General features: G+C 36.2%; 1 protein-coding gene across 5 annotated transcripts in view; it reads right to left on the bottom strand.

The window, feature by feature from the left end:
* Window positions 1-18,883, bottom strand: part of HACE1 (HECT domain and ankyrin repeat containing E3 ubiquitin protein ligase 1) — a 46,236-nt gene that overhangs the window by 5,497 nt on the left and 21,856 nt on the right. For all 5 annotated transcript variants that reach the window (XR_002436679.1, XM_021390966.1, XM_021390967.1 and 2 more), the window contains 11 exons: window positions 16,188-16,525; window positions 13,218-13,286; window positions 12,455-12,542; window positions 11,698-11,809; window positions 11,512-11,609; window positions 11,233-11,320; window positions 9,978-10,127; window positions 6,372-6,568; window positions 1,809-1,940; window positions 1,026-1,124; window positions 666-736 (listed from right to left, as the gene is read on the bottom strand). Coding sequence is in view for 4 of the 5 variants with exons in the window: in XM_021390966.1 (XP_021246641.1) it covers window positions 666-736; window positions 1,026-1,124; window positions 1,809-1,940; window positions 6,372-6,568; window positions 9,978-10,127; window positions 11,233-11,320; window positions 11,512-11,609; window positions 11,698-11,809; window positions 12,455-12,542; window positions 13,218-13,286; window positions 16,188-16,525 (1,442 nt within the window). In the remaining variant the exon portion in view is untranslated. The remainder of the gene's footprint in view (window positions 1-665; window positions 737-1,025; window positions 1,125-1,808; window positions 1,941-6,371; window positions 6,569-9,977; window positions 10,128-11,232; window positions 11,321-11,511; window positions 11,610-11,697; window positions 11,810-12,454; window positions 12,543-13,217; window positions 13,287-16,187; window positions 16,526-18,883) is intronic.

Raw genomic sequence — 18,883 nt, 5'->3', positions numbered from 1 at the left:
TAAAAGGAAGCAAAAGTGGCTTTCCCTGAAGAACAACTAGAATTTAGGGCGGAAATACTATATAAAGCAAATACAGTTTTACATATGGTTACGTTTTCACTTGATCTTGGCATGCTGCACTAACATTAAATCCAACTGAGCTTTAGGAGAAGGATGTTCTGTGTACACCGACTAAAATCATACCTAGTTGTCTCTTATAGTAAAACCTGTATTTATTCAGAACTTATAGCGGTATGTGTCCCTTCCTATGACAGAGGGGTTGGAACTAGATGATCTTTAAGGTTCCTTCCAACTCAAACCACTCTATGATTCCATCCAGTACTCACTGGAGAAGCCAACAGGCACATAAATAGGCAACAGCAAGAAGAATATAAAGTGTCATTACATTCATTACCTCCCAGACTGAAAACTGCCTGAGACAGCAAATTAACTATACAGAGGCCTCCTGCAAAGTATTCAAGTATAATAAATGAGTAATTATCCATTTAACTGGCAATATAGGCATCAGAAGTACTACCACATACATTTTGTCTATTTTGATAAACACATGGAACACCAAAATATTCAAAGCATTTTCTAGGTAGGTGATCTTGTATGTCATCTGAACTCTGTTGACTTATTTCTGAGTATCCATACAATATATTTGTTGTTACACAGTTTCTCACCTGCCAGTAACAAACTGTAATAGTAGTACTCTCTCTTCCTGAGTTAGTTCTTCCACAACATCCCAGAACCACTAAAGAAGAAATAAGTTAGTTTGTATTTTCCATAAAATACTTACAGCATTTGAAAAGATAACAGTAAAACAATAAATTGTTTGTATCTTAAATTACAGTAATTTTCACATCAACTTAATACGTAACTATGTAACTAAGTCATATAATGTAGGAGCATAGTATTAAAAAAGCTCCACAATCTTCAACCAAAATAAGCTTCCATGAAAACACACACATACAGAGAAACAGAAAATCTTTCTTGTGGATTAAAATGCAACAACCACTATTATACAAAAAAAAAAAAATTACCTGGATTACTTGGTCTCCTCTCTCATAGCCACTGGTATATTCTGTATTTTTTAACCAATCATTCACATCAATTTCCGGCATACCAGACAACAAAAGCTCCTTCAGAAGAAGCACACAGCTTTTCATTAGTCTTGACTAACCATTAATTTCAAGTGTTTATGCTATTTTAAAAGGTCATGCCTTTAAATAATAATAATAAAAAGATTGCAGTGCTTTTTCTGCTTAGTTTCATCCTTACAGAATCTTGTGTTATTACTAAGTTTTACTTCCAAAAGATTCTTGAAATTGGGCAACCGTACACGATCTGCCCAATTTAAGCATACTACATCAAGGGATGGAAATTATGATGAAAGAACCTAAAAATAAAAGCTCTGAGTTTTACCACAACTTGAAACAAAACTTGAGATATCTTAGTTACAGAATAACAAACTACCCTAAAAAACTTATTCAAATTTGATTCTGAAATTCAAAAAAGCGAAGACAGTACACGGCATCTCATGACTTTTAAAGAAATTCTGTCCTCCAGAAAAAATTATATATATATGGACAACAGTTCTCTAACTACAGTTTATAGCATTTAACACTGGCATTTTCCTGTGAAGCTAAGTAAGTAGGATAAGCAGGAATACACATATTGAGATCCTCACTGATAGATGCAAATGAAAGGACTGAAAAGAAAGATACAAAATATGCATTTTCTGGGCTCTGCTTCTGCACCATTACATTACTGAGGAAGGGTGCTGAACAAAGTCTTTGACCAACAATATAGGCATCTCTGCTTACCAGTTCATATTCATCAAAAAGTTGAATCAAAGACGGTGGAATGAACATATGGAAGCCTTGTAAAAAGGCATTTATCTGAGGTTGAATGGCTCTTGTCATTCTAAGTTCAGTGACAAGCTGGACATACTCAGCCTGCAAAAAAGAAACTGACATTAAGACATACAATAGCAAAAAATACATACTGATCATGCATGCATATATACACATAAATGCAATCCTCCATATATTACAAATTTCATCTCCTGTTAAGTGTCTGCTATGCACTTTCCACACAATGAAGCAATCCAAGATAACTCGCACAATCCTTTAGAGTTCAGACTCCTTTCTGTTTTATCCCTTCCTTCCTTCCACCAAAAGATAACTCCGAAACACAAGCGTCCAAATCATAGCAGCAGCCACTCAAGATGGACCTAGACCAAGACCACAGACGTGAATACAACTTGGTTTGTCATGCCTGCAGCTAATACAGCCACCACTAACATGCGTTATTGCACAGTTAAGCCAAGTGACATAACTCAGAAAAAAAGGTAACATTCTGAAGCACTATTTGTGAGTCAAAAAAGCTTGCTTGCTTTCCTTGTATCTCTGGGAGTCTAACCCCTGCAAACTTTGTTGTATTAATAACTTTTTTTTTTTTTAATGAAGTCTCAAAAGCCGCCTCAATTTTTAAAAGGAAGAAAACCAACAGTATTTATACCATAAACATGCAAACAGACAGTAGAATATTTTGCAGGCTTTAGAGATTTGGTGGCTCTGTCTGCTTTAAGAGGTTTCAGTTAGAAAAGGAATTCTCCAGAACTCTGCTTTTGTTGAAAACACAAAAGCCTAGGAGGCAGCTAAGGGAAGGTTTTTAAGAAAGAGACAGATTTAAAAGTGCCTGCATTAAAGCTGTGCAAACACCTCTCATTTAACTTGACAAAACAATGCAAGTCTAATAACTATTCAAGAAAAGAAAAAATTGTTCTCAAATATAAATCTGTTTCTGTACTATTTAAAGTATATGGTTTCAAAGTACTGCTTTTACTTCCTAATTGTGATTTCTAGTAATGAAATCATAAAATGTACCTCCCAATTTAACCATCTCAGCCATCATCTTGCTTCAAGACAACAACCTTACAAAAATGCAACATAGATTCTTAATTTTAAAAATAATTAATGTAACACTGAGGTTTTGAACCTGCACAAAAACAACTAAGTAATCTCCCTCCTCTTAAAAAAAAAAAAAGCCAAACAAAATGAAGCATGAAACAAAGTATTTTTCAAAGGTAGTTCCTTACATGCACAGAAGTATACAGCTTAGTGTCTTGCCTCACAGACAGAGGACATTTTTAAACGCATTGCTACCATTATAATAGAGTGAGAGGACAATTAATTTGTAAAGAGCTCTGAAGACATACCTAAGCATGTCTTCAGTTGCAGCTGTCAACAAAAAACTAGTTTCAATCTAGTAATCTCTCTAGGTTGCTTTTAGGATCAGTGCAACTGAAGACATCTCCCTTTTCTAATGAATTAGATGAGTAGCCAAAGGAGATTAACTGCAGTAGAGAAAGAGTTAGCCTCTACAACTACTTTTATGAGCTCTCGGAAGGAAAAGAAACTTTAGCAATAACAGGATTAAAAGTAACGTTAACATTGTTCTTCAATGAACAAAAATATTTATTTTCAAGTCTTAAATGTTAGGCTATTCAGGAAACAGGGTTGTAGAGAGAAAATTTCATGATCTTATTTTGAAAAATCCATTAGAAAACTGTGATGTACATAAGTACTTATTTTCTGCATTTCAAATATGTTTACATTAAACACTTCCATTATGAAAGAAAATAGTTACTGTGCTTTAGGTATAACAAGAAATCTTTAAACAGCCTGGTACAGCATAGCATATTGACTACAAGAACTGGTGCATGCTGAGATACCTGTCCCACTACATTTACATAATGTATGCCAGAAAAAAAATGGTCAATTTGTTTTTGCTTCTGTTCACTTCATTTGCATTTTATTCCCTTTCCAAAGCCTTAGGAGCACATTACAAAAAAAGAAATCTTCATAATTTTGTACACAGTCCTACATAGTACATAAGAGGTACAACTAACACATTCTTCATTCAGTGAATTGCTCATCACAAATGTAATGGAGAAGTCTAGCTGGGTAAGGGCTTGTACTGTATTTTCCTTTGAGGTGAAGCAAGCAAAGATGGCACTTCTCTGATTTCATAACCACATACACTGGGGTAAGACAAGGATCAATGTCCATTATGATGTTCAGGTTTGGGGGGCAGCCACATTCTAAACCTGTTTGAAAAAGTTGTGTAGTTTTTTATTGCCAGACAGCACGGCCAGGTCACGGACAAACAGGTCCCAAGGACAGAGAAAAAAATATGACTGTAGAGATTTGGACTACATTTTGAAACAGCATACGGTCAAACTTTGTCTCTCATTTTTCCTAGAAGTAAGTAGAAATCTTCAAGAACGTATACAGCAAAGAATAAAGAAAACTGCATAGCAAGGAAATGGGAAAAAGCAAGACTGCTCCCTTTGAGGTATCCCCATTATCATCATAAAAGGCAGTTGAACCACTACTATAACAGAGACTGTAGTTGGAGCTATGCAGACAGTCCATTGCAAGACTGGAACATTTACATTGTATGATCCCACAACCATTCACCTATTATACAATTGAGGTAAAAAGAGAATTTGCTCAAAGAAAACACATTTTTACAAGCAGCTACGCAGCTATTACTACTACTCCTCAATAGGGCTTTTTATTTTTTTTCTTTTGGCTTTTCTGTAAGAAGAAAATGGATTGTTTGGATGATTTCCGTGGGCTTGATTGTTTTTTGTTTGTTTGTTTTTGTTTGTTTGGGTTTTGGAGGGCTTGTTGGTATGGTTTTTAAGGAATAAAGACTCGCTCAATTTCATTTCAAAATACGTTATCTACAAACAGGTAATCTGCTAGCGTGCAGACACAGCAAATTCTTTTAGAAGCTGATTTTCTTTCCCCCAGAGGTATGGCAAATACAATAGTTTTTAAGCAGAAATCTTTTATTCCTCAGGTAAAGCAAAAAAAGATATTCATTGCAGGAAAAAAAAAAAGGTTCATAAATTAGAGCGCACTCTTTGCTGTTTAACCTGTTAGAGCTGTAAAGCTGAAACATACTGCAAAATCATGTCATGTTAAAGAAATTGGAAAAAATACCCAAACAGTACTAAACCACACTAAAACACAGATCTATGATTTTCAGCACCTTGGTTCATCACTGTGGTCAAGTTTAGAAACAGACAGGAGACATTGCCATCTTATAGATGTATGTTGACTTTACATTTTGCAGCCTTCAAATTCAAAAATCAATGAATAATAACAGTTTAAAAGCTACTATAACAGTTAGCGGTTTCTTCCCACCCTTCAAATAAAAGCTACACAAACTCTAGTCCCCTCCTGTCAGCACTAAGGCTGATGAGCTGGCATGGATGCATCTGTTCTATGCACATTCAAGCACCTTTTTCAGACTGTGCCCCAAGTCACAAGTTAATGGAACAATGTGAGCTATCAATGGCTGAGGAAATCCTCATGTGGGCAAACTTCTAATTTCATGCTAACTGCTAACTGCCAAATGCTTTCTAAATGGTTGTTAAAAAAAAAAACACTATTCATTTCATCATCAGATCTGTTTTGTACACTGAAATCGAGACCACTTAGAAACAAGAATCAATATCTTTGCATTCTCTGATAGGTAATAAAGAAATTAATCACCCACTCACTTCACAATCAGACTTGTTTTATTGTCCGTATTCTTTCATGAATGAAAGTATTGCAGGAGACAGGCAGAACTGGGCTAATAATGCATATTCCAGTTATTGCAATGGCACTCTGCCTTAATGAAAATGCAGACTAAGCATACAAGAATTCAGTGCCAACTGCGCCAACAGAAACTAAAGTTTTGTGAGAGCAAATGCTGACACCAAGTGGTTGTCTACTATTACAACAGTTGTCTGTGCTAGCAATGAAACCGAATGAATACTGCATATGCAAAACAGGTTAGACTAGATCAGCAGAAATGAAAATGAAAACACAAAGACAATGAGGATCAGAAGAGTCAATGATATCAAAATAAGTAAATTAAACCCACTGATACAACTACATAGTGAGTGAATTGCAAATGGCTGAAAAGCTTCCTGCAGCTTTACATTACCGATCATACCATATATTACTGCATGGCAATCTAGGGCCATACGCTGCCCTACCTACAATTTTACTTTTTTGTGATTGCTATTGTTCTACCTTCCTGGTATTCAGTCACGATTTAGCTTTATCAGTATCTGTAACTTTTAAAATAAATACTTCATTTTTCTTCCAGAAGTTCTGACAGAAAGAACATCAAAGCTGAACACTTAATAGATAGACTTAATAGTACTACTTCACTAACACATCAAGCTAGAAAAAGGAAGGGAAAATTGCCAGTAAGTTTTTATTTTGTGTACTTTCTTCAAAAAAAAATGAGTTTTTCAGGAAGCGAGTACAACTGTTTTTTCTTATATTGCCAGCCCCTGAATAAATCTGTATACTCACCTTGTTTTCCTGGGTAACAAGTATACTCGCACCCCCAGGCTTTAATGGCACTTCTTCCATAGCTCCAAATACATCAGTCTCAACTGAAAAGGTCAGCTCTAAACCCAGATCACTGATATCATTATCTAAAATCCACTGCAAGTTCTTTGCATACTCTGGATCAATAGACGCTACATCCTGATAATTTACAGGTATACCTAGAAAGAAAAATAAAGCCCCCGACATAAATACAAGGTTAAAAGGGTTCTAATTTTATATACAGTAGAAGATTGCCCTCTAGAGAGAAAAGAGAATAATGCAGTAACAGAAAAGTAGAAAAAGGGATTCACCATTATTAAACTGCAGCAGAACTTAATACATTTTAAAAGTATTAAACATTCCTCTGGATTTTTTTTCCCCAGAGAAGCAGATGGCACAACACTTGAGCAACAACTGTTTGCACAGTTTTAGATGGCTTATGGATTTCAGTAAAAGCATCTAACAATACAGACTTTACAAGGTTAAAAAACTTATTTAAAAAAATAATCTAAAAAAAAACTCTTTAAAAGTTTGCTATGTAACTTTTAGAAACCCAAATCTATTTCTTTTCCTGTATAATATCTGTTCCCCCCGAAAAAGATCGTTAACTGGAAAAAGAAAACATGAATACCTTTCTGTATTTTGAAAATTCTTTCACTCTCCAGTTTTCTTTTTCATCTTTTGTTACGAGTTCTTCTACTCAGTTGAAAAAAAAGATGATTTATAGAAATTTCACATTTTCAAACTGAACTTCAAGCCACTTAGAAGCACTGAGATACACACCAAGGTGCAAGAAGTTTGGCTTCCAGCCAAATATGGAAACTGCTTATTTATTATCCCCTTCACAGACATGGCACTTGAGAACAAGTTTGAGCAAACATGTCCAGAACAAGGTGACTTGGTTTGCACAGAAAAACTACCTCTTCACTGCACAAGAAAGCAAACCTGAGTGACTTTATGAAGACAGATAATTTAGATAACTGTCAAAATAAATACCTGGAAAAGAGGAAGAGGGTGTAAGTGTTAATAGCTTTAGAGAGGAAAACTAATTACTGGGAAGTATGTCTTTTGCTTCACAGTCTTCCTGTGCATTTTTAAGGTGTCACATGAATGTTCTATTAGTAGAGGTTTTAACATGCTATGGACTGCAGGAGCAGCGTCCCAGACAAAGGTTAACGGCTTGTGCAAACACGTAAACGCAAAAATCTCTTTACAGTGTTTATCTGGAAGGTCTGAATAGTGCTGAAATGTCTTTGTAGGCTGGAGCTAGAAGCTTCCAGATAGAAAACTGTCTCCTTAGAAAAACTACAAAATAACTGGATAACAGCAACAGAGAAAGTATCTTCTCTTCCCCTGTTTAAGCAGAAGACAGAGGGGGGGGAAAAAAAAAAAAGAGAGACCTTAGTAATTTCTAACTGTATTCCTGCCTTAGTTCTACATCTCTATTAGAGTACACTGATAAACAAAAAGAAAAATGAAGTAAAGTTTAAGAGTACAAATAAAAGTAATGTCAGCCAGCAATCTAACACATTATAAACCATGTTTTATCTGTGTTATCACCAGAGCAGGAGATCTCTCCTTGCCTACCAGACATTGGTGTAGAAAGATCTCATCACAGTGTAAAAAGCTGATGAGCCCACCTGAATCTCAAAGAAACTAGCCTCACTTGTTCTCACAGGTTTCAGCTTCTACTTACGGCACTTCCACTTCATGTCTACTGACTAAACGGAAGCGTTCCTTTGAAAGAGGTTCACATTATTCCTCAGATACAGGAGGTCTTGGCACATAAGAGCGTGCCATCATCAGGAAAGGCAAATAAAATGAAGGATCCCAGTGCAAGGTGAGAAACCAGAAGAATGAAACTGGTCTCAGGCTTCAAGAGGATATTTAATACTCCATTGCTTATGGCCCCCAAGTAGCTGAAGGGAACCTCTACTATGTCTATAACCTGGAAACTTGTATTTGGCATGAACAGCAGTGAGCATAACCCATAGCTAAACTTGAAACAAAAGAAATAAAACAAAAACCCCTCAGGATCATCTGCTGGTGTGCATCTCAGGTTCCTTAAGTGAGAGGAGACTCACAAAGCTGAGGGAAGTGGCCTTAGAAATCTGGTTTGAATAAGCCACTCTAGTGCAGGCAAAACAATTACTTTGGGAAACAGAGGTATAATTTTTCCATTTTACTGTGTTCAGAAGGTAAGAAGAGGTGACAAAAACCTGTGAACCTTTTGAACTTAAATGAGCTGAATTTGTCAAACCTCTGAGGCGTTACAGAGTGCCAGTTCAACAGAATGGCAAGACCTTATTAAGAGGTGCTGGTGAGATCTTAACAGAGGCTACTCACTGCTGTTTAATTTTTGAATAGAGATGTCCTTTGTTAGAAGAGATGCTGCCTTTCCCTTCCATAGCCAACAGCTGATTTACATACCATGCTCACTTCAGGAAAAACATTCTACGGCACAAGTAAGAAGCAAAAGAACAAGTCTAGTAACCTGAGGCAAATCTAGACAAACTTACATTTCAGAAGTGGCAGATATCTTTAAATTCAGACTGTAAAAACAGGCTAATACTGCAAAATGGAGGGGAAGAAAAAGAACAAAGAAGAAACAAACCACCAAGTCATTGTATCAATTCAGAAACCAACAAACCTAGTACGTAATCACAATTCAATTCAAAATAGAAAAGAACCAAATTAGTCAGCAGTCATCTCCAGAGGTCACAAGATCAACACCTGACTATTCTCAAAGCACGTGAGCAAATAGCATTAAAATGATTCCCATTTCTGAATACAACACATGGAGATCATCCTGAAAGTGTCATTCTTCCGCTCATACAGAGGAGTCTCTTGATGAGAGGCCAATCCTTAAGTCAGCGTCAAATTGTGCCATGCAAAGAAATGTCTATTTCAGAACCCTCTTATGTGAAGGAACAATTACTACGGAAGCCTGATGGGGCACTGCCAATTTAGTGCTGCTTCAGACTGGGGCCTTCCATTACTTCTTGTCCAATACGCAGTCACACTCACACAGCATAAAGCGGATCTGAGGGAGAAAAGTTAGACTATTCTCATGCAAGACAAACTTCACAAAGATGACTGCATCAGAGTGCAACAGTGCTCCCCAAACACTTTGAGGAAAAATAAACAGTAAATCTGACATTAAGAGACAATCTATCCCAGACTCAGCAAACATCACAAAAAAACTGCAGATAAAGAGACTGATTGTAGAAAAACAGAACGAGATCTAAATAATCCCTTGAACGCCTTGCTAGGGCTTAAAGTAAGGAGTGGTTCTTGAGGAAAAGTAAGACTCTTTATCCACATTCTTGACAAAAACAACAAGCTATCTTGTATCTCCAGAAGCACGGACATTCTGCATGACGTGGCAGTTCATAAGAGAGACTCAGTTCAAAACAGTAATCACTGCCATATCATGCTGTATCTTTGATATACACAAAAGGTAAGCAAGATTCTTTGCACTTTTAAACACACACAGAAGTAAAAAGAAATGTATTTATTACAATTCTATGAAATTTACTGCTCAGACAATTCTTATGAGTAAGAAACAGGATTTTAATAAAACCATACCAAGAATATGTTTGTAGAATGATCTTGTGAAGTAAATGTTCACCAGCTGCCTGTGATTGAGAGCTAGTCCCAGGATCTGGCCTGCAAAGCGGAAGTAGTTCAAATGATCTGGATTTACAGAAGAGTTGCTGTTTGGCTGGAAGGTTGTTCCTATAAAATAAGAATATAATTGGATTTCATGATTTTATCTATGTATTTACTTTAAGTGAAGTTCATATTTGTCAAATACACTACCAATTGAAAACAAAGTTTAATTTTGGAGTTCTGGAAGGTTGTTTTTTTTCTGTTCATGTCAGAAAGATTTAAGAAAGAAACGTACTACAATGTAAGGACATCATATTACTACAACGGTACTGCTTAACCACTCTCCAAGGCAACACCCTGAAATAATTATCATCAGCACAAGGGTAAGCACGATCTGCTGAACCTGGTCTACCATTTCTACCTGCATCTTTGCTCACTCTCATGAGCTATGCTTCTATGAACTTGTGAAGAAGCTCACAGGAAAGATCAGAGTATATTCACTTCCTTTCATCTGGATCCGGCCAGATGCAGACAGCAGGCCGTCCAGACTTGGTCTTCTTGGATCATCTTACACAGACATCCCTAAACTTGTCCTTTTAACTTTCAGAAACTGATCTACACTTCTGCTGTTGACTGAAATCCTTGCCACTTCCTAAGACTTTTTAAGGTAGAGGGCAAAACATTTATTACTGCTGCTGATGTGAAATCTTTTATTGATAAAGATTTGCTGTGTATGAAGCACCTAAAAGGCAAAAAGTCAAATACAAGGTAGATTCATGGAGATCAACAGATTGTTTCACCACAAAAGTGAACTGAATGACTTTGTGGTTTTCTAAAGAGAAACGAAGGAATATCTCTACAGCTCCCTTAAAGCTCCAGAGGAAAGGGAAACACTTTCTATACTGCTGTCAAACCGTTATGTTCCTCTAATATCAGGCAGAAATAGAATGGTATTATTAAATAGCATGGATTCATTAAAACGAACAATTCATTCTCCTCTTACAAAAGAGGAAAAAATTAAGAAAAGTTCAAATTAAAAAGAATTCACCTGTAGTTTTAAAAATATATGTTGAACAGATCACTTCTCTACATAGAAATATAATTCTGTCAGGTTTTCTTTTACTAAGTAACAATCTTACAATATGCAATCAATTAAGTGACTCTCAGATGATAAAAATGCTTTCATAAAAGGTACCCTAAAATTAGGCAAAAAAAAAAAGCAGAGACATACCATCAGCTGACTGGGTAAATAAGGCATAATCTGGGTTAACTATTTCACTGGACAAGATATCAAACCACTCACGCACCACACCCTGTCCCTGCATGTCAAAAGAATAAAACGTATTAGTACCTAGAGCTTTTACTGCCAGTTAAGGTAGGTAACTACAAATTTCTTAATAAAAGTACAGAAGTTATTTTAAATTTGTATTTAATTCTAAACAATACTCATGAAAAACAGCATTAGTTTTTCTATACATAGCATAAAGGAAAACCATGCAATTTTACCCACCATGCCTTCTTCTCCGTGAAATCGCACAGCAATCCCTTGCTTTAGTTTCGCACAATTCGCTTTAGAGACAACTTCACAGCTACTCCTAAAAATAGAATCTAAATATAAAGCATCGATTAATTTTAAGCATTAATTCATTTTATTTCAATGTATTTCAGGGACATCCAATTCTGTTTAAAATAATACCTCTGTGAACTAGAAGGATGTCATTTTCATTGACAGGCCTGTGCACCATGTCTGAATCTGGTTGCCCTGAATGCAGATGTTCATAGAACCATTCACAACGATCTTTAAATGGCTACAAAACAAAAGGTAGACAACATTACATAGATACATTCCGCTAGATAATTCCTTCTTCACAAGCTTGGCGAGGAAACGTTGTTCCATCTAAACATCAGGAAGCACTTATGCACACTACTGATTCATTTTGAGATGCGCTGAGTTACTTAGTACTATCTTAATAAGCTACGAAGTATTTTAGGATGAGGAAAGGGCAAAAATGTCAAAGTGTGGCAGTGTTGCATAAAGCATCAAACTTTCACACTGAGGTTTGCTTGCTATTTTTTCCACTTCGCTGCAGTAGTTTTCTGTACAGTAGCTGTTTGGTCTAGAATTCACATCCCACGTAAAATCATGAACTGAGTTTAGGTTATACAAGACATCAGGATTTTACTTTGCCAAAAAAGAAAAAAAAACCACACCCACCTACAATTAACAAAATGGGAGGAAACTGTGCCAAGGGTAAAATTACAACACAATGTTTCACTGAAGGAGCTCCCACTAAGTAACTATGACAAAATGAACTAATAATGGTACATTCACCGTTTTTTCTTTTTAATCTTACCTTAGAGTATCTCAGATTCAGAAGCACAGGAGGCCACAGACAAGCAAAAAAACCCAACTCTCTTATAGAAATTGTAGCAAAATATCTCTTGATGTTTACCTGAGCCTTTATGATGTGCATAAATCTGGACATTAGTTCAGGACACTCAAGAAGGAAATGAAAGTGATCAAAAATGATTTTGGGGTTCCTGTAAGAAAAATACTTTGGGTTAGAAGTCTGCTAGTCAGAGATCTAATAATAACGCTTCATGGAACATTAAGGCTACTTAAAGAGCCAATGCAGTTACTCCTATAGAACAGTTCCTATAGAACAGTTCCAACAGACCCTTCTTTTTTGTAACGTTTTCATTAATGCTTGTTTCCAAGTGACTTAAGCTACCTCACCCTTCATACACAGAAGATACAAGCAGCTCTTCAAATAGAAGCCATAAGCTGGGCAGTGCCTGAAAAACACTGAGAACAACCAAATGTACTAAGGTAGTGACTAGAAGTCACTATGTATAGCACGTTTGAGTAAGCATGAAAGTTGGCATTCACCTCAGAAGAGTAGGCTTGTAAATACAGAGGAGGCAATAACCTGTTAAGAAAATTACTCTGTTACTCTGTGATTTTGTTCACAAAACCTCACCAAATCTTACAGAAGGTTTGTTAACAAATGTGGAAGAATTCATTTAAGCCTGAACTCTGAATCATTAATATTCACTCTCCCAAATTTGCAAGGACCATGAGAACGTGAATGCTGCATATGTCAAAACAATAACCTCAAAACACAATTCTGTAAGTAGTAGTAGTATATGAGGTTGGACCATATTGGACAAAAAATAAACAAACAAATTAGGAACTGCACATTCCTTGAAGCTTACCGGTTAACAAAACACTTAAGGACATCATCATGTTTACAAACAAATTCTATAAAACGAGGTGATGTCATCCTGTTCAAAGAAAATCACAAGATACTTCTATTTAATGAAACAGAAAAAAAATTGAGTTACATATGTTATTGCATTCTATTTTTTAATACAATGTTACACAAATAAAAACTGTTGGTTTTTAACTACTTGATCATTAAAGAAAACACTCAGCAGCATTACAGTATATGAAGACACATTTCTCTGTTGAGTTCTCCCAGCTTTCAATACAATGGAAATACACATACAGAAGGACTATTATTATATACACAATATATGCGCATTGTTCTATATACTTTTTCATTAGCTAAAACTCCCACCACACACTTTGTAAATTGTAGTAAGTTAGGAAAAGAGTCGTGAAGAAATAATATTACAGTGAACTCATTAATAACAGGGGGCAGGGTGAAACTTAATAGCTTCTTAAAGAGAGAAAATTACTTGCCATGCAAGCATCTTGTACGTTAGCATGGAATTTTATTTTTTCTCCTGCATAGAGAACGTGGGAGGAATTTACATGGGATTTATGTGGGTGCAAACTTGTTTACATCTGCGTTGTGTGCTTCTCAAGAAGAGAGAAATATTTAATGAGTCCTTTAGTTTCCACAAGAGCAGTATTTGCAATTGAGGATAAAATCATCTTAAAACACCCAGTATCTAAGAAAGGTAGTGAAAAATAGTGCTTTTAAAAAGTCAAGGACAATAATCCTAAAAGATCTCTGAAAAATTACTAGAGCTGAGTTATTAAGAAAATTAGCTAGCACAAACAAGTTGAAAATAACAGATTTCCAGCAACAAGAGTCTGAATATAACAATGGCCCCAACATCTACTTAGATAAAAGAACTGCTCATTTCTTTATATAAAACTGAGCTATTTTCCTTCCCTCTCTTGTTAACTAAAATTTCACCACTTCCTTTCCTGTGTCCTTAATGAAATCAAACTAGCAAACAAAATTGTCCATGCAGACTATGAACACTTTAGAAACACTATTTCTGATCTGAGATATGGTCTGTGACTACTGAAGAACTACAAGACAGTCTTCTCTTTTCAGATTCGATGGCAATTTACACATTTAGATGTAATTTACGAAAACTCTGAATAAACTCTTCAGTTTTGATGCTGAAAACTTGTAACATCGTATTTCAGTATTTTGACAAAGAATGGCTAGATTCAATATCAGCATTCACAGAAGAAAAGTAAACATGACAAGCAAATGACAATAACCTTAATGCTCCGAATGTTTTCAGAGCTCAAGTGCTAACCCTCTGTTTCCACTCAGTAATTCATTACCAGATAATTTTCTATTAAAGCATGAAATGCCATCTTTTATTGTATGAACATTAAGAACAATGGAAAACTATGAGCTCTGTTTACTTCCCTTCATTAAACATAAAAGACACTCAAATCTAAAATTAGAGCCATTTAAATTATTTCCTGTCTGAAAACATCGTTTGTTGGATTTACAAACGATATTTGAAGATGGCAGCAAGACTGACACACCACTTACTCCCATTGCTATGAAAATTTTAGTAAAGTAGAATAAATATCACATTTTTACATTACTCTACAAAGGTCTGAGAAATTCTAAAAAAAAAAAAAAAAAACAGAATTCAGGCTTGAGCTGCCTTACTTTTCTGCATCCTAAGTTCTCCAAGTTACCAACTGTCAATTACTGAAACAGTTCTGACTCTCCTAGCTTCTATGATAGCTCTCAAATCAACACAGTATCCATAAGGTTTTTCCCCAGTCCCAGCATAAAGCATGCGGAGGAACAGAACCACTGGGCAAGGCCCACAGGCAAATCAGCAGGATACAGGCAGCCTCTAATTTAATCTTGGTATAGACAAATCGCAGGGGAAAAAAGTGTACTTATTCATTTCTATAAATATTTCTGCTCTTCATTTGGCTGTTATAGATTTTATTACCACTGTATCTTAGCAAGTTTTGATGGAGATTTCAATGGGAATGGCTTAGAAGCAGTTTCTTATTCAGGGTGAAGAAAAATTAAAAGCCAAAAGTACAAGGCATTTGTTGAAAGTGTTGATCCTCAGAGCATCTTCCAGAATGCCCACAGAGTAGACACCAGACAGACAGTACTGGCTGACTTGAAAGTTTTTAATCCACTATGTTTGCATAGAAAGAAAAATCCTTCCAGCAGCAGAGAATCATCAAGAGTTATCATGCAGAGGGAACCTCACTTCAAGATTCCTCAGGGACCTGGATCAAATCTCCATACTTTCCCAACCCTCCACTCCGGAGGGTCAAAGGATTTTTTCCTTGCAAGTTCACTTGACAGATATAAGCAAACCTGGACAGACTAAAACCTCAGCTACAGTGGACACACTTTGTTTTAAACCAGACACTGATGGTATCTAATTTACATAAGTTATGTCATGTCTGTTCCACACAAAATAATACTTGCTAACCTGGGGCAGAATTCCAAGGGAGTGTTATTTTGAGATGAAAGGCTTCTTTAGAAAACTTCTGCAATACAGCCAAATGAGTCTTGCCCCAGCTGCCACTTTCATACACGATCTGCATTTCTTCTGAGATCAATTATAGTTGTTGTGGGATAATCACATAAAACTTAGGGATATTTTCACACTAAGAACCAACAGCAGAAACAGCTAAATTTCAAGAGATCAAAACTACATTTCCTGCATGTATCCCACATGATTAAAAAGAGACAGTCAATATGAAACCCGCCCCAATGCAGTTACCAACAGCACTAAGCAAAATTTGCTGTGCTATTTGGTGTCATTAAAGCAGGAAAAAAAAAATCAAATAATTGAACTAATGAAGGTATCAGGAAGTACATCCTTGACTGCCATTAATATCATCTCGTCAGCACTAACACCCTTCCATGAAAGCATATATGATTTTAAAATTGTAATAGCTTAGTTAACGAACAGGATCCTCCTTACCCCTGAGGCATCTGACAGGAGCAGCACATATAAAATGCTTGAATGACAGCACTTAGCCTGTTTGCTGTCATGGAGATAACATCCTGGCAATCAGCATAAGCTTCCTGCTTCCCTGCAACTTCATATGTTTTCGAGTCCCCTGTGTCAGTGGATAGCTCTTTTCTGCTCTCCGTTCCTGCAGCAGCAAAGGAAGGCGTAGGAGTAGCATCCTGGTGATCTGGTCCTTTTTGCTTCAGCAAAATAGAAGTAATGTTGGCAGAGTCCCTTTTGTTTTTCATCAGCTCTGTGGCTATGAGAACTAGCCATTCGTCTAAAGAGTGCCAGAGCAGTTCTAGAGGCTGCAATAAAATACACAGAAAAGACAAAGAAAGAACATGTTCACATTAGATAATATGATCATCATATCATTAATATTAAGGCAAATAAACATCATTCACATTTAAAAATTCTAAATAATACTTTGGAAGCCATGTTAGACATTAGAATTAAATATTCCAAAAAAAATTCTCTACTTGTAGCCACAGAGCACAGAGAGAAAATTTCATATAGAGTGAAAACAGTCAAGGAGGAGATTAAACAAAGGTAAAATAATTTAAAGAAGGGTCAAACACTGAACTGTTTAACACAGTTTGGCCTCACTGTTCTTACACAAGCACAGATCTGCCCGACAGCTGCATTCAGTCAAAGACAGTAATGCATACCTACAGTTTTAAGACTAAGAGCTTATCAGTGCTTTCTTAAGGTCCTGGTCAAAAAAGCTCCCCACACAAGCTGGATGGAGCAAACCCTAAACAGAGCCAAAAAGATTCAGATCGATACATGTGTCTAGTAAACTATGCTTTATGCATAGCATGAGACCATACAGCTCATTTTGACAGTATCCCAGATGTCTCAGATTGGGGGTCACTAACACCCTTATGAAATAAAAATAATATTAGTAGGATGTCACAGCAATTTGTAAAGTTATGCATTTCGTTTGAACAAAGTTACTCTTTGCTCACTACAAATATAATGAAAACCTGGCACAACTGCATGGTTACACATTTGCTCTCAGGTTCAGGCCTGCAATAGAGGATGGGAAGAGCTGAGACACTTTTGGCTTCCTCATGGGCATTTCAAAAACATGAGGCCCAACCGTGCCACTCCTTAATGCTGCTTAAGTGGACACTTCATAAGTGTACATGCTATGCGTAGAGGGAGATATTTTCAACTGAAGTCATCCATAATATTCCAAAAGCAAAAGTGAACATTTAACACATTCTCTTTTCCATATATTACTGTTGAACCAACATTTTTAACTAGCTAAGGAATTTAAGGACTTCACAAGTACTGAAAAGTATGTTCTCATCATCTAACCCTGCCTTTAAATATAAAGGGCTATTTGCAGCAGAGTATCAGAATTCTAGATTATTTGGAGCGCTGTCCGTGTACCTAATCACCATACGCTCTCAGAACAAATTAATTCCCATGAAAGCTGTGTATTAAAAACTTTTGTTGAAGTTTACTGTTAAAAAACTTCAGCGATACCATTTTCTCCAATAAGAAATTTGAGGACAGAAAGCCAGTCTGGTCTCCATGTCTGGTAGATTTTGTTCTACATATCATATGAAACTAACTTCTTGCATTCCTAGTGACCACAATTCCCTCTAGATGGCCTGTGATGAATTATGTAAAGGGATTCTTAGTAAAGCAAAGATGACCCTGTGATTTTCTTATTCTTGCCAAGAAATAACATTCTTCAACAGCCTCAGATCAAGATATATTCACCTTTTCAATTTCACTCCAGATTACAGTGATAACTCTTCGAAAAAAAGAAAATTTGTAAGACAGGTGGCAAAATCACTAAGTATTTCTGGCATGCTCCAAAGCATGTTCAAAGAGCATACTAATACAAGAAAACTGTAACACAGTGTTGAAAAAAGAGAAAAAAGTTTTTCTTCATTTCTTATGCTGGGTAAAGCATGTTATTGCATCAGATTTTTAAAAGTCATCATGTACAGACCTATTTGAACATAAAGGGAATGTGTTCAGAAGAAAGGAAAAAAAGTCAGCAACACCTGACAGATGTTCCTCTGTATATCTCACAAGGGTACCAGAAGGTAGAACTCCTACCACTGCTACCCTAGCAGCATCCCCCAAATGAAAGTTTCCCAATCCACTCATGAAAAAGAGATAGTATTGGACAAATGATTAGCATCCTATACAGCGAAACAAGACAATATCTATAGGTCTTCAAATAAACAGCATTCAAATAAACCACTGGTGATGCTAGTACAATGAAGACAGACAACTCCCGGGTCTCATCAAGTACCACTACAACAATTGCCAATGTAATAATCTAGAGACTGCCAATGTAATAATCTAGAGATATAATGAGGAGGCTTTCCCTTCTCCTGGAAGGAGTAAAGAGTCCCCACCATCACATTTTCAAAGAAAGAACAAAAAAAAATAGAAAGGGAATGTAATAATAGAATAGAAAGGGAAGTCAATCAATGGACTGAGAACTGTTTCATCTTGCAGTAACTATCCGGTTATAGCACATCCAGAAGAGAACAGCCTAATCCAACTGCAGCTAAGATTAAAATTGCATTTCCAGACCTGTGTACTCCATTCCTAAACCAGAAGAAACTCTCATCAGTTATTTTACATTTTTCACTCCAAAATTTAAATCAATCTTAAAAATATCATGGAGAAAG

This window comes from Numida meleagris, chromosome 3 (genome assembly GCF_002078875.1).
Source record: "Numida meleagris isolate 19003 breed g44 Domestic line chromosome 3, NumMel1.0, whole genome shotgun sequence".
NCBI classification, from domain to species: Eukaryota; Metazoa; Chordata; class Aves; order Galliformes; family Numididae; genus Numida; species Numida meleagris.
Note: the sequence above shows the minus strand (reverse complement) of the source record. Positions and strands in the feature narration are given on the sequence as shown.